Source organism: Globicephala melas, chromosome 3 (genome assembly GCF_963455315.2).
Source record: "Globicephala melas chromosome 3, mGloMel1.2, whole genome shotgun sequence".
Taxonomy (NCBI): domain Eukaryota; kingdom Metazoa; phylum Chordata; class Mammalia; order Artiodactyla; family Delphinidae; genus Globicephala; species Globicephala melas.
Genome location: NC_083316.1, coordinates 30,474,404 through 30,500,367, shown reverse-complemented (window position 1 = coordinate 30,500,367; position 25,964 = coordinate 30,474,404). Strand labels below are relative to the sequence as shown.

Here is a 25,964-nt window from a genome sequence, read left to right as displayed (position 1 = left end):
ACTTATTGTCTATTATAACCCCATTTCCTTTCTCTAACCCTACTTCTTACCTTACAGGCACTGTAAATATAGATCACCACTGCTGTTACTTCTGAAAAGTGAAAATGGAAAGCACCTTCTATATTATGTGGCTTTGTTATTAGGAGTATTATTTCTTTGAAATACAAGAAAATATTTTAGTTTAATCTAATCAGTAGCTTCATCCAAACTTACCTACCATGTACTCAGAATAGCTGTCATATGATAAACTAAGTTGCTTTAGTATATAAGTAGAAATCTTACAAACAATTCAGCTTTTTCAATAAACAATTTTGAGGAAGGCTTTTAAGATTGTTTGACTATCACTAAATGAATAACACATGAATCTAAAATTCCCAAAATGAGTAATGCCAATAGGAACCATAAATCTATTTAACAAAATACAGCAAAGTAGAAATTATTATCTTGTGCATTTGGCTAATTGTTTAGTCACCTTAAACAATTATTTTTAAAGCTGAATTTGTAAGTAACTAACCACATTATAATATCACTTATACTGGTTCCATAAAATCTTTGCTTTCCCCGTGAACTTTTCAAGGTTCAATTCACATACAAATATCCAATGTGTAACTCACTGTTCTTGAGCTACATTTATCATTCTTGCCAAAGCACTTAGTCCCTGGATCTACTGACCTCTCAGAAGGAAAGACTGCATTAGGAATATTAAATGTGATTATCATATACATGAGACAGTAAAAGGATCATAGTTTTATATAAAGAAAGGCACTACAAATCAATCCTCCAAATAGACTTGAAATGTTAATTAAATGTAACAGAATTACTGCAGTCAAAACCAGATACTGACAAAATAACTTACACTCATTTCAATTACTACCTGTGAATACTGATTTCAGAATATAATGGAATTATACACAAATATAGCAAATAACTTGTTATATGTTTAAATTAGATATGTACCCTAAATGGGTTAAAGAAAGCATTCAAATGAGAGCTATTATTTGAATGCCTGAACAATATGTCTTAAAACAATCGAAAATAAAACTAAATAAACATTAGTTTTTAAAGTCTAAGAAGTGACTTGCTACCACCAACTACAGACTTACTTGCCTCCATGCCCAGTCTACCCTTCTTCCCTCCTGTTAAAATAAGAAGTGTCCCTCCTCCTGATAAAGCTAACCCCACCAGTGTTCATCTCCCTACAATGTAATTTGAAATTGCAAATTCATCCGTGACTTGTCTCTTCTATTCCTGTCCTCCCCTCAAGAGTGTAAATTTCGCTCCTACCCCGTGACCACCAGTGTGGAGCCACAGGGGATGAGGCCCTGAATCAGGGTGGGAGGAATGGTGACCAGCTGCAGGCATCCTCACTGTTCTCCTGGGGAAAAGGACAGTGTTGTTTGCAACCTACAGTTTCCAACTTCCTGGTGGTCATTTGGACTTCAGGGTAAACTGGGAAGAATGTGCCCAAAGGGAAACCTGGGGAGAAGCAGTTCTTCACCTAAAAAACGTTCACCGTTGTGAATTCTTTTATTTTTTCACTGTGCTGCGCGGCATGCAGGATCTTAGTTCCCCAACCAAGGATCAAAACCGTGCCCCCCGGCAGTGTAAGTGCAGAGTCCTAACCACTGGACCGCCAGGAATTTCCCTGTTGTGAATTCTTTCACTGAGGAAGAGAATTACCATTATGTCACTATGTTAATGAAAAAAGAAATGGATGTGATTCATAATTTAGAACCAAAAAATGTAGAACCTAAAAAAAAATGAAAGTAGGAAGTATATTCCTTGGGAAGAATTTCCTCTAGTGGACCAGCTTTTCTGGGCATTAGGTTGTTTAAAGGAACAAGGCTATGATCCTTCTCTGGATCACCTGGTAGGATACAAAGGAAATGATCTCTTAAGTGGCCAAGTAGATTCTTTAATTTTTTTAAAAAAAAAGACAAAATAAGGTCTGGCTAAGGAATGGAAAATATCTAATTTCAGAAAAACTCCCATTTTATCTAAAAAGTTCCAAAAGATTGCCAGTTTATTTGCAAATTCTTAATATACCCACCACCTTTTCAGCCTTTTCTTGTGAAAATTTTCCTAGGATATGTGACTGCATTACATTCAGACACAGAATATGTGATAATTGGTAAGACTATGGTTAATCTGCTTTCTATATCTCTCTGTGATATTTACTGTGCAGTCTGTCATCAGCAGCTTACATGGAATAGAGTGCAATACAATTTGCCTTAGCATTTTAGTTCAAATAGAAATTCTAATTCAGATACTAACACAGTAAGCCTACAGCAGAATTTATCATGTTTGTTGATTTTCCTCTTTTCTTTCATTTAAAAAAATGGGAGTAGGGGGCAGTAATATACTGTGACAGTCCTTGCTAGAGGCAACAACTAGAGAGAACAGGACAGGCCATTAGGGTATATTTCCAAGGTTTGTGACTGAGGATCCCAACCAAGAGAAGAGAGACAAACCTCTAGGATCTGTATCCTATCATGAACAGGCCATGTAATTTTGGATTTCTCGCTTAATCTCTCGAGATCCAGGGCCTTTACATGTAAAATGAGGAGATTAGAATACAACAGTGGTTCTCAAAGTGTGATCTGGAGGGTCCACAAGACCCTTTCAAGTGTACTCAAGATCAAAGCTATTTTTACAATACTAAGACATCATTTGCCTTTTATCCAGAGGCTACAGGATGTGTGATATTGTAAAAGACTGAATGCAAAAAAGCAGGTATGATAAATCCAGCCCTCTTCTATTAAGACAGACATTAAAGAGATTTGCAAAACTGTGAAATAATATCACTCTCCTCATTAATGGGTTTTTTCGCTTTCAAAAAGTAATTTTTCACAAAAATTATTTATGTTAGCATGTATCCGTTTTTTTTATTTGTAAATGAGTTAAAAACTCTAAAAACTAGAAGAAAAAAAAGAGTGTAAATTCCATGTGCACAAAGACCATCCTTGTGCCCAGCACAGTGCCTGGCACAAATGTGACACTTAATAAATACCCCTTTTAAAAAAGGAAGGAGGACTGTAAATTAAAAAAACACATACAAAACAAACAGCTATCCAGTTTGACAAATGTAAGATCAATTACCCTCTATCAGGAAAGAACAAGATAAACTACAAAGTTCACTTTTTTTAATCTAAGGACAGAAGAAAGATGGCAAAGAAGAAAGCAAAGGGCAAAGTGACAAAATGAGATCTTCAATGCTAGCATTCTGAAGTACCAGGACCTTGGGCTTCCCTGGTGGCTCAGTGGTTAAGAATCCACCTGCCAATGCAGGGAACATGGGTTCTATCCCTGGTCCAGGAAGATCCCACATACTGCAGAGCAACTAAGCCCATGCACCACAGCTACTGAGCCTGTGCTCTAGAGCCAGCAAACCACAGTTACTGAGCCCACGTGCCACAACCACTGAAGGCCATGCGCCTAGAGCCCATGATCCACAAGAGAAGCCACTGCAATGAGAAGCCCGCACACTGCAACAAACAGGAACCCCCTCTTGCTGCAACTAGAGAACGCCCATGCACAGCAACGAAGACCCAACGCAGCTAAAAATAAATAAATAAACAAACAAATAAATAAAGTATCAGGATCTCTGTGGCTGCTTATATACTCCATTTATGATCCACCAAAAGGAGATGAAAGGTAATGAGTAACAGAAAACAGAGCTCTGGCGGAGCTTCAAGATGGCGGAAGAGTAAGACGCAGAGATCACCTTCCTCCCCAATGATACATCAGAAATACATCTACATGTGGAACAACTTCTACAGAACACCTACTGAACACTGGCAGAAGACCTCAGACCTCCCAAAAGGCAAGAAATTCCCCACGTACCTGAGTAGGACAAAAAAAAACAAGAAGAAACAGAGACAAAAGAATAGGGATGTGACCGGCACCAGTGAGAGGGAGCTGTAAGGGAGGAAAGGTTTCCACACACTAGGAAGCCGCTTTGAGGGCGGAGACTGGGGGGGTCGGAGGGGGGACCTTCGGAGCCACGGAGGAGAGCGCAGCCACAGGGGTGCGGAGGGCAAAGCGCAGAGATTCCCGCACAGAGGATCGGTGGCGATCGGCACTCACCAGCCCAAGAGGCTTGTCTGCTCACCCGCCGGGGCGGGCGGGGCTGGGAGCTGAGGCTCGGGCTTCGGTCGGATCGCAGGGAGAGGACTGGGGATGGCGGCGTGAACACAGCCTGAAAGGGTTAGTGCACCACGGCTAGACGGGAGGGAGTCCGGGAAAAAGTCTGGAGCTGCCGAAGAGACAAGAGAATTTTTCTGGCCTCTTTGTTTCCTGGTGGACGAGGAGAGGGGAATCAGAGCACCGCTTAAAGGAGTTCCAGAGACGGGCGCCAGCCACGGCTATCAGCGCGGACCCCAGAGATGGGCATGGGACACTAAGGCTGCTGCTGCCACCACCAAGAAGCCTGTGTGCAAGCACAGGTCACTATCCACACCCCCCTTCCGGGGAGCCTGTGCAGCCCGCCACTGCAAGGGTCCCGTCATCCAGGGACAACTCCCCCGGGAGAATACACGGCGCGCCTCAGGATGGTGCAACGTCACACCTGCCTCTGCCGCCGCAGGCTCGCCCCACATCCATACCCCTCCCTCCCGACGGCCTGAGTGAGCCAGAGCCCCCAAATCAGCTGTTCCTTTAACACTGTCATGTCTGAGAGAAGAACAGACGCCCTCAGGCGACCTACACGCAGAGGCGGGTCCAACTCCAAAGCTGAACCCCGGGAGCTGTGCGAACAAAGAAGAGAAAGGGAAATCTCTCCCAGCAGCCTCAGGAGCAGCGGATAAAATCTCCACAATCAACTTGATGTACCCTGCATGTGTGGAATACATGAACAGACAACGAATCATCCCAAATTGAGGTGGTGGACTTTGGGAGCAAAGATATATATTTTTTCCCCCTTTTTCTCTTTTTGTGACTGTCTATGTGTATGCTTCTGTGTCTGATTTTGTCTGTATAGCTTTCCTTTTACCATTTGTCCTAGGGTTCTATCTGTCCATTTTTTGTTTGTTTGTTTTTAACTACTTAAAACTTTTTTTCTTAAAAATTATTTTTTATTTTATTATTTTATTTTATCTTCTTTCTTTCTTTCTTTCTTTCTTTCTTTCTTTCTTTCTTTATCTCCCTTTTATTCTGAGCTGTGTGTAGGACAGGCTCCAGCCAGGTGTCAGGGCTGTGCCTCTGAGGTGGGAGAGCCATGTTCAGGACACTGGTCCAAAAGAGACCTACCAGCTCCAAATAATATCAAAAGGCTAAAATCTCCCAGAGATCTCCTTCTCAGTGCCAAGACCCAGCTCCACTCAATGACCAGCAAGCTACAATGCAAGACACCCCATGCAAAACAACTAGCAAAACAGAAACACAACCCCATCCATTAGCAGAGAGGATGCCTAAAATCATAATAAGGCCACAGACAACCCAAAACACACCACCAGACGTGGACCTACCCACCAGAAAGACAAGATCCAGCCTCGTCCACCAGAACACAGGCACTAGTCCCCTCCACCAGGAAGCCTACACAACCCACTGAACCAACCTTAGCCACTGGGGACAGACACCAAAAACAACAGGAACTATGAACCTGCAGCCTGCAAAAAGGAGACCCCAAACACAGTAAGTTAAGCAAAATGAGAAGACAGAGAAACACACAGCAGATGAAGGAGCAAGGCAAAAACCCACCAGACCTAACAAATGAAGCGGAAATAGGCAGTCTACCTGAAAAAGAATTCACAATAACAATAATAAAAAGGATCCAAATTATTGGAAACACAATGGAGAAAACACAAGGAATGTTTAACAAGTAACTAGAAGAACTAAAGAGCAAACAGTGATGAACAACACAATAAATGAAATTAAAAATTCTCTAGAAGGGATCAATAGCAGAATAAATGAGGCAGAAAAACGGATAAGTGAACTGGAAGATAAAATAGTGGAAATAACTACTGCAGAGAAGAATAAAGAAAAAAAATGAAAAGAACTGAGGATAAACTCAGAGACCTCTGGGACAATATTAAATGCACCAACATTCAAGTTATAGGGGTCCCAGAAGTAGAAGAGAAAAACAAAGGGACTGAGAAAATATCTGAAGAGATTAGAGGTGAAAACTTCCCTAACATGGGAAAGGAAACAGTTAATCAAGTCCAGGAAGCACAGAGAGTCCCACAGACAATAAATCCAAGGAGAAACACACCAAGACACATATTAATCAAACTATCAAAAATTAAATACAAAGAAAAACTATTAAAAGCAGCAAGGGAAAAACAACAAATAACACACAAGGGAATCCCCATTAGGTTAACAGCTGATCTCTCAGCAGAAACTCTGCAAGCCAGAAGGGAGTGGCAGGACATATAGAAAGTGATGAAGGAGAGAAACCTACAACCAAGATTACCCAGCAAGGATATCATTCAGATTTGATGGAGAAATTAAAACTTTTACAGATAAGCAAAAGCTAAGAGACTTCAGCACCACCAAACCAGCTTTACAACAAATGCTAAAGGAACTTCTCTAGGCAGGAAACACATGAGAAGGAAAAGACCTACAATAACAAACCCAAAACCATTAAGAAAATGGGAATAGGAACATAAGGTAATAAATAGGAAAATAGGAATAGGAACATAAGGTAATCAATAGGAAAATGGGAATAGGAACATAAGGTAATCAATAATTACCTTAAATGTAAATGGATTAAAGCTCCAACCAAAAGACATAGACTGGCTGAATGGATACAAAAACAAGACCCGTATATATGCTGTCTACAAGAGACCCGCTTCAGACCTAGGGACACATACAGACTGAAAGTGAGGGGATGGAAAAAGATATTCCATGCAAATGGAAATCAAAAGAAAGCTGGAGCAGCAATACTCATATCAGACAAAATAGACTTTAAAATAAAGACTATTACAAGAGACAAAGAAGGACACTACATAATGATCAAGGGATCGATCCAAGAAGAAGATATAACAATTGTAAATATTTATGCACCCAAGGTAGCAGCACCGCAATACATAAGGCAAATACTAAGAGCCTTCAAAGGGGGAAATCGACAGTAACACAATCATAGTAGGGGACTTTAACACCCCAGTTTCACCAATGCACAGATCATGCAAAATGAAAATAAATAAGAAAAGACAAGCTTTAAATGATACATTAAACAAGATGGACTTAATTGATATTCATAGGACATTTCATCCAAAAACAACAGAATACACATTCTTCTCAAGTGCTCACGGAACATTCTCCAGGATAGATCATATCTTGGGTCACAAATCAAGCCTTGGTAAATTTAAGAAAATTGAAATCGCATCAAGTATCTTTTCCGACCACAACGCAGTGAGACTAGATATCAATTACAGGAAAATATCTGTAAAAAATACAAGCACATGGAGGCTAAACAATACACTACTTAATAACCAAGAGATCACTGAAGAAATCAAAGAGGAAATCAAAAAATACCTAGAAACAAATGACAATGGAGACACGACGACCCAAAACCTATGGAATGCAGCAAAAGAAGTTCTAAGAGGGAAATTTATAGCAATACAATCTTATCTTACGAAACAAGAAACATCTCAAATAAACAACCTAACCTTACACCTAAAGCAATCAGAGAAAGAAGAATAAAAAAACCCCAATGGTAGCAGAAGAAATCATCAGATCAGAAATAAATGAAGAAGAAATGAAGGAAATGATAGCAAAGATCAATAAAACTAAAAACTGGTTCTTTGAGAAGATAAACAAAATTGAGAAACCACTGGCCAGACTCATCAAGAAAAAAAGGGAGAAGACTCAAATCAATAGAAATAGAAATGAAAGAGAAGTAACAACTGACACTGCAGAAATACAAAGGATCATGAGAGATTACTACAAGCAACTATATGCCAATAAAATGGACAACCTGGAAGAAATGGACAAATTCTTAGAAATGCACAACCTGCCAAGAGTGAACCAGGAAGAAATAGAAAATATGAACAGACCAATCACAAGCACTGAAATGAAAGTGTGATTAAAAATCCTCCAACAAACAAAAGCCCAGGACCAGATGGCTTCACAGGGGAATTCTATGAAACATTTAGAGAAGAGCTAACACCTATCCTTCTCAAACTCTTCCAAAATATAGCAGAGGGAAGAACACTTCCAAACTCATTCTACGAGGCCACCATCACCCTGATACCAAAACCAGACAAAGATGTCACAAAGTAAGAAAACTACAGGCCAATATCACTGATAAACATAGATGCAAAAATCCTCAACAAAATACTAGCAAACGGAATCCAACAGCACATTAAAAGGATCGTACACCAGGCTTCCTGGTGGCACAGTGGTTGAGAGTCAGCCTGCCGATGCAGGGGACACGGGTTCATGCCCCCCGTCCAGGAAGATCCCATATGCCACGGAGCGGCTAAGCCCGTGAGCCATGGTGCTGAGCCTGTGCATCCAAAGCCTGTGATCTGCAAAGGGAGAGGGCACAACAGTAAGAGGCCCGCCCACCGCAAAAAAGAAAAAAAAGAAAAAAAAGGATCATACACCATGATCAAGTGGGGTTTATCCCAGGGATGCAAGGATTCTTCAATATATGCAAAGCAATCAATGTGATACACCATATTAACAAACTGAAGGAGAAAAACCATATGATCATCTCAATCGAAGCAGAGAAAGCTTTTGACAAAATTCAACACCCATTTATGACAAAAACCCTGCAGAAAGTAGGCATAAAGAGAACTTTCCTCAACATAATAAAGTCCATATATGACAAACCCAAAGCCAACATCATCCTCAATGGTGAAAAACTGAAAGCACTTTCTCTAAGATCAGGAACAAGACAAGGTTGCCCACTCTCACCACTATTATTCACCATAGTTTTGGAAGTTTTAGCCACAGCAAGCAGAGAAGAAAAGGAAATAAAAGGAATCCAAATTCAAAAAGAAGAAGTAAAGCTGTCACTGTTTGCAGATGACATGATATTATACATAGAGAATCCTAAAGAAGCTACGAGAAAACTACTAGAGCTAATCAATGAATTTGGTAAAGTAGCAGGATATAAAATTAATGCACAGAAATCTGTAGCATTCCTATACACTAATGATGAAAAATCTGAAAGTGAAATTCAGAAAACACTCTCATTCACCCCTGCAACTAAAAGAATAAATTATGTAGGAATAAAGCTACCTAAGGAGACAAAAGACCTCTAAGCAGAAAATTATAAGACACTGATGAAGAAATTAAAGATGACACAAATAGATGGAGAGAGATACCATGTTCTTGGATTGAAAGAATCAACATTGTGAAAATAACTCTACTACCCAAAGCAATCTACAGACTCAATGCAATCCCTATCAAACTACCACTGGCATTTTTCACAGAACTAGAACAAAAAAATTCACAATTTGTACGGAAACACAAAAGACCACGAATACCCAAAGCAATCTTGAGAAAGAAAAACGTAGCTGGAGGAATCAGGTTGCCTGCCTTCAGACTATACTACAAAGCTACAGTAATCAAGACAGTATGGTACTGGCACAAAAACAGAAATATAGATCAATGTAACAGGATAGAAAGCCCAGAGCTAAACCCATGCACATATGGTCACCTTATCTTTGATAAAGAAGGCAAGAATATACAGTGGAGAAAAGACAGCCTCTTCAATAAGTAGTGCTGGGAAAACTGGATAGGTGCATGTAAAAGTATAAATTTAGAACACTCCCTAACACCATACACAAAAATAAACTCAAAATGGATTAAAGACCTAAATCTAAGGCCAGACACTATCAAACTCTTAGAGGAAAACAAAGGCAGAACACTCTATGACCTAAATCACAGCAAGATCCTTTTTGACCCACCTCCTACAGAAATGGAAATAAAACCAAAAATAAACAAATGGAACCTAATGAAACTTAAAGGCTTTTGCAAAGCAAAGGAAACCATAAACAAGACAAAAAGACAACCCTCAGAATGGGAGAAAATATTTGCAAATGAAGCAACTGACAAAGGATTAATCTCCAAAATTTACAAGCAGCTCATGCAGCTCAATATCAAAAAACCAAACAACCCAATCCAAAAATGGGCAGAAGACCTAAATAGACATTTCGCCAAAGATATACAGACTGCCAACAAACACATGAAAGAATGCTCAACATCATTAATCATTAGAGAAATGCAAATCAAAACTACAATGAGATATCATCTCACACCAGTCAGCATGGCCATCATCAAAAAATATAGAAACAATAAATGCTGGAGAGGGTGTGGAGAAAAGGGAACACTCTTGCACTGTTGGTGGGAATGTAAATTGGTACAGCCACTATGGAGAACAGTATGGAGGTTCCTTAAAAAACTCAAAATAGAACTACCATATGACCCAGCAATCCCACTACAGGGCATATACCCTGAGAAAACCATAATTCAAAAAGAGTCATGTAGCAAAATGTTCATTGCAGCTCCATTTACAATAGCCCGGAGATGGAAACAACCTAAGTGCCCATCATCGGATGAATGGATAAAGAAGATGTGGCACACATATACAATGGAATATTACTCAGCCATAAAAAGAAACGAAATTGAGCTATTTGTAATGAGGTGGATAGACCTAGAGTCTGTCATACAGAGCAAAGTAAGTCAGAAAGAGAAAGAAAAACACCGTGTGCTAACACATATATAGGGAATTTAAGAAAAAAAAAATGTCATGAAGAACCTAGGGGTAAGACAGGAAAAAAGACACAGACCTACTGGAGAACGGACTTGAGGATATGGGGAGGGGGAAGGGTGAGCTGTGACAAAGTGAGAGCGTGGCATGGACATATATACACTACCAAACATAAGGTAGATAGCTAGTGGGAAGCAGCCGCATAGCACAGGGATATCAGCTCGGTGCTTTGTGACCGCCTGGAGGGGTGGGATAGGGAGGGTGGGAGGGAGGGAGACGCAAGAGGGAAGAGATATGGGAACATATGTATATGTATAACTGATTCACTTGGTTATAAAGCAGAAACTAACACACCATTGTAAAGCAATTATACCCCAATAAAGATGTTAAAAAAAAAACTACATTGAGATATCATCTCACACCAGTCAGAATGGCCATCATCAAAAAATCTGCAAACAATAAATGCTGGAGAGGGTGTGGATAAAAGGGAACCCTCTTGCCCTGTTGGTGGGAATGTAAATTGATAGAGCCACTGTGGAGAACAGTGTGGAGGTTCCTTAGAACCTAAAAATAGAACTACCATATGACCCAGCAATCCCACTACTGGGCATATACCCTGAGAAAACCATAATTCAAAAAGAGTCATGTACCAAAATGTTCATTGCAGCTCTATTTACAATAGCCAGGACATGGAAACAACCTAAGTGTCCATCAACAGATGAATGGATAAAGAAGATGTGGCACATATATACAATGGAATATTACTCAGCCATAAAAGGAAATGAAATTGAGTTATTTGTAGTGAGGTGGATGGACCTAGAGTCTGTCATACAGAGTGAAGTAAGTCAGAAAGAGAAAAACAAATACCGTATGCTAACACATATATATGGAATCTAAAAAAAAAAAAAAAACATGGTCATGAAGAACCTAGGGGCAAGATGGGAATAAAGACACAGACCTACTAGAGAATGGACTTGAGGATATAGGGAGGGGGAAGGGTAAGCTGTGACAAAGTGAGAGAGTGGCATGGACATGTATACACTACCAAATGTAAAATAGATAGCTAGCGGGAAGCAGCTACATAGCACAGGGAGATCAGCTCCGTGCTTTGTGACCACCTAGAGGGATGGTATAGGGAGGGTGGGAGGGAGGGAGACGCTAGAGGGAAGAGATATGGGGACATAGGTATATGTATAACTGATTCACTTTGTTATAAAGGAGAAACTAACACACCATTGTAAAGCAATTATACTCCAATAAAGATGTTAAAAAAAAGAAGTAAATTATTCATTTAAGCAATATTTAAAAATAGAAGTGCTTTAGTGGGAAATTTATGGCTATGACACCTATGTTAGAAAGGAAGAAAGATCTCAAATCAATAACTTAAGCTTACACTTTTAAAAATTACCAAAGAAGAGGAAACAAAACCCAAAGCATGCAACAGGAAGGAAATAAAGATTAGAGGAGAGTTCAGTAGAAAAGAGAAATTTTTAAAGTAAAGAAAATCAACGGGACCAAAAAATAGTCCTTTGAAAATTTCAAGAAAATTGAGAAACTTTAGCTAGATTGGCCAAGAAAAAAAGAAAGAATTACTAAAATCAGGAAGGAAAGAGAAGATAACATAAATTAAGAGGATTACAAGGAAATTCTATGAATTGCTTGCCAACCAGTTATATAACTTAGATGAACCGTACAAATTATTAGAAAGACACAAACTACCAAAATGGACTCATGAAGAAAAAAGAAAGAAAATCTGAATAGATTTTTAATAAGGGCTTAAATTAGTAATCAAAAATCTTCCCAGAGGACTTCCCGGTGGCACAGTGGTTTAGAATCCACCTGCCAGTGCAGGGGACACAGGTTTGAGCCCTGGTCCAGGAAGATTCCACACGCCGTGGAGCAACTAAGCCCGTGCGCCACAACTACTGAGCCTGCGCTCTGGAGCCCATGAGCCACAACTACTGAAGCCCTCGTAACAAAACTACTGAGCCCACACGCCTAGAGCCTGCGCTCCACAACAAGAGAAGCCACCGCAATGAGAAGCTCACGCACCACAACGAAGAGTAGCCCCCACTCGCCGCAACTAGAGAAAGCCCGCGCGCAGCAACGAAGACCCAACGCAGCCAAATAAATAAATAAATTTATAAAAAACAAAAAAATCTTCCCACAAAGAAAAGTCTCTATCTATTTGGCTTCAAGGTAAATTCTATCAAACATTTAAAGAATAATTAATCAATCCTTCATAAACTCTTCCAGAAAATATAGGAGAAATAAATGCTTTCAGCGTTCTATGAGGTAAATATTACCCTGATGCCAAAACCAAAGTCACCATAAGAAAACTACTGACCTATATCCCTTATGAATATAAACAGAAAAATCCTCAAGAAAATATCAGCAAACTGAATCTAGACCTTAAGCATCACACCTTACAACCTGGAGATTTCATCTATTGGAAAAGACACCTCCAGAGAAACTCTTTTCAACCTCCCTGGAGAGGCCCCTATCAGGCACTGCTAACCAATATTTTTGCCACCAAACTCCAAGGAACAGATTCTTGAATTCATGTGACATAACACACCTAAAGAAAGCACCGAACCCTGACTGGACCTGCACATCATCTGGCGACCTGAAAGTAAAGATTTCCTGGAATTGAAGCAGATGACATCTGATAAGACAGCTTTCGCAAGATATCCAGAGAAACCCCCGTTAGAAGTTTGTCACCAAACCTTTGATGATGACATAACGCTCCAGACGATCTCCAATATCTATGATCTTGATAACATATGGACTTTAGATAAAAAGTACCAGAAAGTTCTCCCTCCTACCTCTCCTTGTTATTCCAGTGTGATCTTAATAAGTTTCTAATCTATGTAATTTCCTTCTGATGTGAGACACTACACCCAAGAAAGGTCCTTCCTGTCACTGAGGGACAAAAGGCTGCTGAAACTAGGCAACCTGACATTTAATCAGTGATGCTTTCAGAGAAAAATCTTGTGATCAAAGGGGTAAATGTAAAAAATTATTAAACAGAAACCTCAATTAAATAGAGTTGGGATACCAGAAACGGAAACCCTGCAATGACAGCAGAGCTCAATAGGAAGAATAAAGACTCCTCTTCTCTCCTGGCAAGGACTCATCAGCCAGTGAAAGGCCATGGACTCTGTTTAGCCATCCAGATTTCCTTTTCACCCCTATAAAAAGGTTCTCCTTCCCTTGCCATGCAGGAACTTGAGCATGGCTCACCATGGTTGCAGACCCCAAATTGTAACTCTCTGCTGATCCCGGATAAACCCATCTTTGCTGAAGAAATACCTGGTAGTGTATTTGTTTCAGGTCAACGGTAAGTATACTGACAAAACAGATATATTTCCTCAATGGCAAGGAGAAAAAAAAGGAAAAACATATAGATTAAGAGACACAACAAATAAACAATGATGACTCTCCTCAGAGTGAGTCAGATACCATCTGGATACTGATTTGAACAAACTAACTGGAAAAAAATGTATGGGGGCTTCCCTGGTGGCGCAGTGGTTAAGAATCCACCTGCCGATGCAGGGACACGGGTTCGAGCCCTGGTCCAGGAAGATCCCACATGTTGCGAAGCAGCTAAGCCCATGCGCCACAACTACGGAACCTGCACTCTAGAGCCTGCGAGCCACAACTACTGAGCCCATACTCCGCAACAACAGAAGCCACCGCGATGAGAAGCCGGCGCACCACAACGAAGAGTAGCCCCCGCTCGCCACAACTAGAGAAAGCCTGCACGCAGCAACAAAGACCCAACGCAGCCAAAAATTTAAAAAAAAAAATGGGACAGTTGAAGAAATATGAATAATGGGATATTAGATGATATTAAATAATTATTGATAAAACTTTAGACATAATAAAGATGTTCTGATTATGAGAGAGAGAAAAGGAGAGGGAGAGGAGGAGAGAGAGAGAGAAAGACCAACCTTATCTCTTACAGATTCATACTGAAATATTTACAGATGAAATCATATGAAGTCTGGAATTTGTTTTTAAATAATCACACAAGGTAGGTAGATGGGATGGGGAGAAGGAGGTTTACTAGAAATGTAAATTATATAGGAAATAAGAGTGGCCTTATGTAGACAATTGGTAAGGTTCAGAGATAAATATATGGGAATCCCTTTCAGTATTCTCTATACTTCTGTGAATTTGTAAACATTTTTACAATAACTAGTTTAAAAACAAACAAAAAAGACCAGCCAGTCACCTTCTTAATCTCTGACATATTTCCAAAAAGTTGAAATACATGCAGGGCAAAGGCAGGACTGCAAAAAAAATTAGTTAACCTAACAGTACAGTTAGAAGCTCTGATTATTAATGTGTAAAATAACTTGGAGTATTTTTTTAATTATATATATTTTTAAAGATAAAATTTGATTTGAAAAAATATGCATATCTAAATAAAACATGTGTTAAACATGAACTATCTCTCAGCTGTAAAAATTTCTGGACTTAATGATAGGAAAGCTTCCTTTTAAGTATTTACAGTCTATAATTTTTTTCTTATTTACTTAAAAACATGAAAATTAGTAAAATTCTTTCCTGATTTCAGAATAAAAATATCAAAAGTGTGATTTAATAAAAAGTAGGTATAATATGAAGAATTAGATGGAAATGATTTCTTAAGGCAGCAGTTCTGATATTTCGGTTTCAAGACCCTTTACACTCAAAATCTTTTGAGAACCCCCCAAAATGTCTGTTTATATGAGTTATTTGTGTCAGTATTTACCATAGCAAAAATTAAAATTAAGACATTTTAAAATATTCACTGTTTACTTCATTTAAAATAATAATAAACCCAATGTATTTAACACAAATATTTTATGGAAATGATATTTTCAAAAGCAAAAAATTTAGTGGAAAGACTATCACTATTTTAAAATCCTTGGCTATTAATTCTATCATTTGTGTTACTTCTGGACCTATTTCTATTGATTGATGTTTTCCCCCTCATTATGGGATGTATTTTCCTACTTCTTTACCTGTCAGACTTCTAGAAAAAGGTAGCTTAATTATAAAGGGAAAGCAAGATAATTTTATTCTTTCATTCATTCACAAGCGAGTTTCATTCATTCAACTATCAGTTTTTAATAAGATATTATTAAATCTTTTTTTACAATAAGATAAAATGATTTAATCTTATACCTCAAAATGTTTACATTATTAATTTTTAAATAACATAAATAAATATGAAAATATAATCCATAAATCTAAGTAATATAATCTTAGAGCCATACAGTAACTATCTTATGTTCATTTCTTATCTCAACATCCACCTAAAAAATGAACTCAGGCCTCTTACTGATATAGAAATGAAGCTAAGGGTAATGAAAAATTTTCCCACACCATAACAAAAAAAAGTATTTGAGTTTCATTTCTTTCTTTCACTTATAATGTTCCTATATCAAAGAAAGAGGTTTTAAAGCCAACAATAACAATGGCAGTAAGTGTTCCTATTTTAAATGAAATGCAATGGTTATTCTGACTGAACAGAAAAGTAATCTGTTTTCCTTAATGTCTATAGCTTTGTGATACCAGTTGATTGTATAATTGGCCTTAATATAAATATATCTTATTAGTTCACTTTTCCATGAGAGCCCTGTTATTAAGGGAAAAGAATTAAATTTTTAAAACTTACTGTCTTAGTGCCATGCTTCAGCGTTATCTCATGCGAGTCAGGGATCTTTTGGACAGGATTCTGAAAACAGAAAATTCCATGACATTGATGAGTTATATAACATATTTGGGGGAACTACATACCACACTCCCAGGAAATTTAATTTTTAAAAATTGCATCACTGACTTTTTAACACAAAACTTTAAAAAATAGGACGGAAAAAGTGTGAGTGTGGGACTTCCCTGGTGGCGCAGTGGTTAAGAATCCCCCTGCCAATACAGGGGACACAGGTTCGAGCCCTGCTCCAGGAAGATCCCACATGCCACGGAGCAACTAAGCCCGTGCACCACAACTACTGAGCCTGAGCTCTAGAGCCCGCGAGCCACAACTACTGAGCCCATGTGCCACAACTACTGAAGCCCGCGCGCCTAGAGCCTGTGCTCCTCAACGAGAAGCCACTGCAATGAGAAACCCACGCACCACAATGAAGAGTAGCCCTCACTCGCCACAACTAGAGAAAGCCCGCGTGCAGCAACAAAGACCCAATGCAACCAAAAATAAATAAATAAAAATTAAATTAAATTAAAATATTTTTTAAAGTGCAAGCATATCTTATTTCTGCACTTCTAGATAGATTACAATTGGTCACTTTGAGCTGATAATAAATTTATCTTAAATCTCTAAAAAGATAAACCTAAGATATTCTTTAGGTTGTATGAAACCATAAGGTCCTCCCTATATGGAAAATTTTTAAAGTCCTCTTTTCACTGGTACTTGGGCATACCTTAAAGTACTTAATTTATAACACACAACAAAATTTGCACAGGATAGATACATACCTTTTAACCCATAAAAGATTAAAAAACAAAAAACTGATATTCAAATGGTACAAATAAGGAACAGAGTCATTCACTGATTCATCGATTCAGCAGGGCTTTATTAAAGTGAGATTATACCAGATGCTAAGTGGCGTTAGACGCAGCCTCTACTCCTCTCTCCTCCCAAGAAGCATATGGTCTAAGAGGGAAACATCAATGACTCTACTTCAATATAATGCATGCTATGTTACAAAGGGTATGGACAGAATAACTGAGGGATGAAGAAGATGGATGCATAAATCAGACATAAGAGGTCACACACTGATCTTTTAAATAAGAAGTTTCATTGTTTAGTCAAGTCTCCATTATCCAAGAGCAGCGTAGTTATACTAAAATTCTACAGCCATTACAAATTCATGTTAGGATTATCTTGCAATCCACTTAATTAAACATGTTCAGGGAATTCCCTGGTGGTCCAGTGGTTAGGACTCTGCACTTTCACTGCCAAGGGCCCAAGTTCAACCTCTGGTTGGAGAACTAAGATCCCACAAGCCATGTAACACAAGCCACATGGCATGCCCAAAACAAATAAACAAACAAACAAAAACGTGCAATCTACAGAATTTGGTCCCTAACTTCCCTCTTTCTTTAGGATCCTTGATGAACCAATCAATCACTAGTTCTTTCTATTTTATCTTAAATCTTTCCCCTACCATGGCTCTTTCTCCTCAGAATATGAACAATTTAAGTACGTCCCATATTGGGACTTCCCTGGTGGCGCAGTCGTTACGAATCTGCCTGTTAGTGCAGGGGACGGGTTCGATCCCTAGTCTGGGAAGATCCCACATGCTGTGGAGCAACTAAGCCCCCATGAGCCACAACTACTGAGCCTGTGCTCTAGAGGCCATGGGTCACAACTTCTGAGCCTGCATGCCACAACTACTGAAGCCCGCGCACCTAGAGCCCGTGCTTCACAAGAGAAGCCACTGCAATGAGAAGCCCATGCAACGCAACGAAGAGTAGCCCCCACTCGCCGCAACTAGAGAAAAGCCCGTGTGCAGCAACGAAGACCCAACGCAGCCAAAAATAAATAAACAAATTTATATTTAAAAAAAAAGTACATCCCATATTAAAACACACACACACCCCAATTTCGCCTAGGTTTACTGCTATACCACTACCTTTTCCTTTACAATCAAGCTTCCTCACACTACAGTTTGCACTCATTGTCTCTACTTTCTTCCACCCCTCTACCTCTACCACTTTGGCACCTGTCATTTAATTCCCAATACCCAGCACAGTTCTTGGTACTTAAGGGACTCGTAGTAAATATTTCTTGAATGAATAAATAAGTCACTATAAATGTCCCAGGACACTTTTCAGAACTTAATCTGCACGTCTGACCTTTCATCAGCATGATAACTACTTAACTATTTCCTCCAACTTGAAATTATTCTTTCTTGGGAGGAAACAGCCTTGACAAAAAGCCAGAAAATCTAGGGTTTTAAAATCAAGCTCTGATACTCATTAACCTTGTCATAACCTCAGGAGAGTAATGACTCTCAGTTTCCTCATTTGCAAACAGGATAATAGCACCTGCCCCTTAGGTTACTGTGAGGTAAGTGGTTTAAAGCTCATAATACAGAGTTCGGCACAAAGTAGGTACTCAATAAATGACAGCCACCATTTATTCTAAGGCTTACCTCCTGTCTCTCTTGTCATATTATCTTAGTCTATTTCCAGGCTTCTCTTCCTTTTTACTTGGCTAATTCCTACTCACCCTTTAAGATGCAATTCAGATGTGACCTGCTCCTGGAAGCATTTCTCAACATTTCAAACTCTGGGTTAAATGACCCTTCCATGCACTTCCATGACACTCTCTCCTTGTCTATCATAGAACCTATCATAATACATTGTAATTTTTGACCGGTCTCCCTCCACACCACTCCGTAACCAAACTCAAGAGATGCTTCTTAAAGACCGTGTATATATATCGTCTCTGGGTCCCCAATCCACAAAACACCTGGTATATGGCAGACACAAGAGTTTTTGGAGTGTATTAATGGCCCTTACAATGTCTACCTCGTAAATCACATTAGATTATTTTTAATTTACCTCAAACATTAATGTTTATGTCCATAAAGAAGAACCGGTAGGTGCTATCCATCAGGTGAACCTGGTGAGTCAGAGTCATATTTTCCAAAAGTGAAAACCTTTGAAAACCAAATGATTCTACCCCAGACTAAAAGCAAATGTAAAGTTGCAAGTATAGAGAAATAAAGGCAATTTTGTCTTAAACTATTTGCATCTGAGAAGTAGCTATAGTTGATTGCCACCACAGATCAGTAAAGAAGGAGATCAGGAACCAAGAGGCACTGAACAAAAACACTTACCTCATAGTAACCCAAGGAACTGCTGGAGAATTTGCAGTTTATTTCAAGACAAAGACATCACACTATGGTTTAATATGTTTTGGAAAGTCCTGCACACAACAATATTGGAGATACCAATATTCCAACACAAATTCCAAAATAATTTAAAAGTTGAACAAATGATTCTGGACTACCCCTACATTAAATTATGTAAACCACTGCTCCCTTTGCAGTTGACAATATTTGTAAGTAATAAAAACTCATGTAAAGGTGCTAAGTACTCCTGAAAGAAACAGGAGAACAGTTCAAATGTTTTACTTAAAGAAAAATCTATTATAGTATCATTTCATAACCAACTCCTTTTTCATCACTCAGGAAAGAAAAACACTGTCACCAGAAGGAAGGATGAAAATTATTTCACTGAATTCAATGCAGAACGTGCCTATATACAGACAATTTCTGACATTTAAAGAAAAAACTTACAAGAATACAGAACAGCTCAGTATTTACATTAGGAATGAATTAAATGTTTAAATAAGTATTGTTTAAATTTAAAATCAAAGTTTTACTGGAAATCATGTAGGCCATAACTCATAAAAAGCCCATATAATTGGCACAACTAAATCATCTAAAATAGTAGCAATCCATCTTTTGGTAGCATATCACTTGATGGTGACTGTTCTTTTTCCAGAACTTTTACTAATGACTTTTTGAAATATGGCTCAGTGTGAAATTTGCTGTAACAGTAAAATATTTTCAAGATTTCCCTGCCAGGGGACATCATAAACTACAAGACTTCAAATGAAGTCATTTATTACCAAAATTCATAACAAGAGCTACAGTCTTAATGGAAGAGAGGAAAAGATACCAGTTTTTGTTTTGGTTTGGTTTTAAATGCCAACCAAAGGATTATTTCCCAGGCTCTTTCGTTTACCCCAGTAAGAACAATGATAGCAAACATATCTAGAATAACATAAGCAATTCCATCTGATATGCTATACATACATCCTTGTAGTGTTTTTCAAAAGACTTGCAAATCATTTATTACCTTTCTGGGGTAATATGTCATAAATTTTAGAAGTTATATATGTATAGTAGTATGAGTCAAAATAAAAAGTCTACTCAGTAATAAAGATCTACCACAAAGTGGCTAACAGTTGGGACAGAGAATGGGGATTTCCAACCAGGAGTTTGAAAATGAGTGCCACTTTCTCCCAGAAACCACTTTGGAAAGAGTTACCAGTGCAGAACCAAAAGCAACCAGAATTAGAGTCCACTCTGGTGTAACTCTTAAAATTAATTCATTTATTCACTCACTCACTAATCACACATTCACTTAACAGCATGTATTATTTAATTATATACTACATACCACATACCAGGAACTAAGTTAAAGATAAAAAGACCAATAACAAAGACTCTGCTCATGAAGAACTATCAGTCCAGCAAAGCAAAACAGACAGGTAAACAAACAGGCAAACTAAAATGTTTCAGATGCTATGACAGAAGGATACACAGGGTTCAGCACTCAATTCCACTGTGCCTGGGGAAGTAGAGAGTGATTAGAAAAGGCTTCATACAAGAGATGTTTGAGATGCTTTTGGAAAAACAGAAGTTCCCTAGATGAATGTGGAGGGCATCTAGGCGAGAATAAGATGAATCTTGACACTTTCTGATTTGCAAATATTTTTGCCTGGCTAGAGTTTAAATTCCTGGGCAGGAAGAAGGAGAAGGATGTGTGGTGTCGGCGGGGGGGGGGGGGGGCGGGTATTTTATTTTTAATGTTAACCCAGAGAGTTCATTATGAGCTAGATTGTATACAATGCCAAGAATCTGCAATTTAAGCTCTGAGTCATGTAGAGTAATTTGATAAGAATTGAGATTTCAAAAAGATCACCGAGGCATCAAAAGACACAATTAACACGGTGAAAAGGCAACCTACACAACGGGAGAAAATATCTGCAAATCATATATCTGATATGGTGTTAATATCCAGAATATATTTAAAACTCCTATGACTCAACAACTACAGTGAAAAAAACCCAATTCAAAATTTGGCAAAGAACTTCAATAGTTATTTCTGTAAAGAAGTTATACAGATGACCAACAAGCATATGAAAAGAGACTCAACATCACTAATCCTTAGGGAAATGCAAATCAAAACCACAATGAGAGGGCTTCCCTGGTGGCGCAGTGGTTAAGAATCCACCTGCCAGTGCAGGGGACACGGGTTCGAGCCCTGGTCCGGGAAGATCCCACATGCGCGGAGCAACCAAGCCCATGTGCCACAACTACTGAGCCTGCACTCTAGAGCCCACGAGCCACTACTACTGAGCCCATGCGCCACAACTACTGAATCCCGTGCGTGCACCTGTGCTCCACAACGAGAAGCCACTGCAATGAGAAGCCCAACCACCGCAACAAAGAATACCCCCGCTCGCCACAACTAGAGAAAGCCCGCACGCAGCAACTAAGACCCAACACAGCCAAAAATAAATAAATAAATTTATTTAAAAAAAAACCAAACAACCCACAATGAGATACCACTTCATACCCAATGCAAAAGCTAATACTTAAGGGAAAAAAAGAAAAACAAAATAACTCTTAGCAAAGATGAACAGAAACTGGAACACATACACTGCTGGAGGGAAATGGTGCAGCTGCTACATAAAACAGTATGGTAGTTCTTAAAAAAACTTAAACAAGAATTACCTTATGATTCAGCAATTCCATTGGTGTATATACCCCAAAGAAATGAAAAGCAGTGTGTCAAAGAGGTGTTTGTACACTCATGTTCAAAGCAGCTTTATTCACAATAGTCAAAAGGTAGGAGCAACTCAAGTGTCCATCCATGGATGAAGGAACAGTGGTATAAATATACAGTGGAATATTATTCAGTCTTAAAGAGGAAGGAAATTCTGACACATGCTACAACATGGATGAACCCGGAGAACATTATGCTAAGTGAAATAAGCCACTCACAAAAAGAGAAATACTGTATAATTGCACTCATCTGAGGTATACAGAGTAGTCAAATTCATAGAGACAGAACGCACAGTGGTTGCCAGAGTTTGGGGGAAGAGGTGGAAATGGAAAGTTGTCGTTTAATGGGTATAGAGTTTCTGTTTTGCAAAAATGAAAAAGTTCTGGAGACTGGCTGCACAGCAATGTAACACTACAGAGCCGTACATTTTAAAATGATTAAGACTGGGACTTCCCTGGTGGCTCAGTGTTTAAGAATCTGCCTGCCAATGCAGGGGACACAGGTTCAGTCCCTGGTCCGGGAAGATCCCACATGTCGTGGAGCAACTAAGCCTGTGCACCACAACTACTGAGCCTGCACTCTAGAGCCTGCGAGCCACAACTTCTGAGCCCACACACCACATCTACTGAAGCCTGCACACCTAGACCCCGTGCTCTGCAACAAGAGAAGCCACCACAATGAGATGCCTGCTTGCCGCAACTAGAGAAAGCCTGAGTGCAGCAACAAAGACCCAACACAGCCAAAAATAAGCTAATTAATTAATTAATTTTTAAAAATAAAATAAGATAAATTTTAAAAGATGATTAAGACTGTAAATTTTACATTATGTGTATTTTGCCAAAACTAAAAAAAAATTTTAATAGATACAACACACATAAGCAAACAAAAAAAGATTAAAAGATGCATACTCTTATGCCTGAATACTTCTCAATACTCTAATAAATGTTAGGTAAGCGTCAAAAAAATCATTTATCCAATGTTTAAAATCTTCCTCCAAAAATGTAAAGTTACATGTCTAAAATATTGCAGGAAGGAAAGACAACTTTCTAGCTAAATCTCACAGCTGGTTCCAATCCTTCAATTAGCAGTATTCCCAAACCACTTCTAAATTACCTTCAAACCATTTATGCCCTATTGCAAGCTGAAATCTTAGAGAACATTTCTTAGTAACATGACTTAAGAGCACACTGTTAGATAATTTTTATACTTGTGTGAGGGCCGAGAAACTCGAAAAGGATAGTTCATTCTTATATTTTATCAGAAATCACTTTTTTAAAAAAACATGACATTAGCAATAAACACAAAGATGACAATTTTCTATGTTTATTTATCATAAAACAATGGCAGGTAATTAGCCAACAGGATTTATATCAAATGACATTTATTTTCAAAGCTACCATGAAAATACACCCTGTCATTTCCTAACACCCTAAAATTTTATGAATATGTCAGCTTTTATTCTTATTTGCTCTCTAAGTTCAAAGACTTGAAATCTAGACATGACTCTGACGTTAACTGCCACTTGTAATCTTCACTCAGCCATTTCACTGTATAGGATCTCAGCTTTTCCACTTGTAAAAGTGAAAGAGTTGGACCAGGTAATTCATGACATTCTATGATGACACGGTCTACCTTAAACTCACATCTGGAACTAAGAACACTACCCTATGTCCTTCCCTGACTTCCATCTTCTTTACTTTACTCCACACTGCTCACTACCATGACATTATTCTTCCTACTGCATTTCTCACTGAGAAGCTTCAATGTTTCTCCACCACCTTTAGTCCCGATTGTAACTTCTCAGAGCATCACACATACTGTTTTAGAAATTTTCATTTGTAGAATGTTATTCCAGGTTAAGTTTAGAAAAATTAATGTTTTTAAGAAGTTTCTGGTCAAAGGATACAAACTTTCAGTTACAAGATAAATAAGTTCTGAGGATCAAAGGTACAGCATGGTGACTACAGTTAATAACACTGTGCTGTACACTTGAAGTTTGCTCAAAGAATCGATCTTAAGTGTTCTTGCCATACCAAAAAAAAGAAAAAGATGACTGTGTGAGGCGATGGATGTGTTAATTAAGTTGATTGTGGTAATCATTACACAATGTATACATATATCAAACCATCACATTATACATGTTAAGTATTAATACATACAATTTTTATTTGTCAGTCATACCTCAATAAAGCTAGAAAATAAATATCATTAAAAAAACAACAAAAAAGTTTCATATATAATCAAAAAGCAGATCATTTCTCAAAAGATATTAATCTCTAAAGAGCCTATCAATATTCCTATCATTTGCAGTGGTATTTATTTTTCATTGATTACTTATCAATGTAGGCATTAAGATCCCACCCTTACCCACATAATTAACCACTCCAGGCAGGAATAGAAGAACAGAGGTTGAGCTTGCCAGAATTAAAAAGGAACAACCTGGCTTTCTAAGACCCCTATAATGAAACTCTCCCCTCCCACTTCTTTACCCCTACCCAAAAGAGAAGGCTTTTCTTTACAACTATAAAGGAAGAGGGAAATTTTCACCAGCTGAGACTGGAGTCCCTGGGTTTCACCATTTGTCCTATTCCTAAAAAAGGCCCACCTCCACCATGTCAGTGGCAACAATGTACACACCATTCTCACATCTTCACAACTTGAACTAATTATCCCCTCAAAACTTCAAGTCCTTAGCCTCTTATCTACAAAGAATAAGAATTTGTTACAATGATTCTTCTGGGAAACAAAACATTTTTATAAGTGGAGTAAAGATTAATACAAACCTTAGTCTGATAGTGCCACTGTTCTCATAGAAGCCTCTCTAATGCCTTGCTACTCAAAGTACAGTCCAGGGGATTCCCTGGTGGCGCAGTGGTTGAGCGTCGGCCTGCCGATGCAGGTGACACGGGTTCGTGCCCCGGTCCGGGAAGATCCCACGTGCCGCGGAGCGGCTGGGCCCGTGAGCCATGGCCGCTGACCCTGCGCGTCCAGAGCCTGTGCTCCACAACGGGAGAGGCCACAACAGTGAGAGGCCCGCGTACCGCAAAATAAATAGATAAATAAATAAAAATTTAAAAGTACAGTCCACAGAGCAGCACCAGGGGCATCACCCAGAAACTTGTTAAAATTCAGAATGTTGGACCTCTCTAAGACCTACTAAACCAGAATCTGCTTTTTAATAAGGTCCCCAGGAGATTTATGTGCACATTAAAGCATGAGAGGCAGGGAGTTCCCTGGTGACCTAGTGGTGAGGATTCCAGGCCTTCAATGCCGTGACCTCGTCAGGGAACTGAGATCCTGCAAGCTGCGTGGCACGGCCAAAATAATAATAATAATAAAGTATGAGAAGCAAAAGTTTTCTGAGATTACCACTTTACTGCAACACAAGTTCACCAGTCCTATTACAGCTTGATAGTATATTGTCTGAGCTACATTTTATACCTTAAGATAATTTCTATAACCTAAAAAAAGATATTCAACTGGAAAATCTTTTTTTTCCATTTGTTAATTTTTTATTACCCCGGAACAGGAAGACTAACATGTAACATGTTTCTTTTATTTTATTGAAGTATAGTTGATTTACAATATTGCGTTAGTTTCAGGCATATAGCATAGTGATTCAGTATTTCTGCAGATTATACTCCATTATAGGTTATTATAGGATAATAGGTATAATTCTCTGTGCTATACAGTATATACTTGT

The 25,964-nt window shown here is 38.6% G+C and overlaps 1 protein-coding gene and 1 pseudogene across 5 annotated transcripts in view; one reads left to right on the top strand and one right to left on the bottom strand.

Annotated features, from left to right (window-relative positions):
• The window catches only part of WDR70 (WD repeat domain 70), a 318,604-nt gene that overhangs the window by 245,454 nt on the left and 47,186 nt on the right, over positions 1–25,964 (bottom strand). For all 5 annotated transcript variants that reach the window (XM_060295722.1, XM_060295720.2, XM_070045132.1 and 2 more), the window contains one exon: positions 16,329–16,388. In XM_060295722.1, coding sequence (XP_060151705.1) covers positions 16,329–16,388 — 60 coding nt within the window. The remainder of the gene's footprint in view (positions 1–16,328; positions 16,389–25,964) is intronic.
• On the top strand, positions 380–16,321 carry LOC115866441 (nucleotide triphosphate diphosphatase NUDT15-like; annotated as a pseudogene).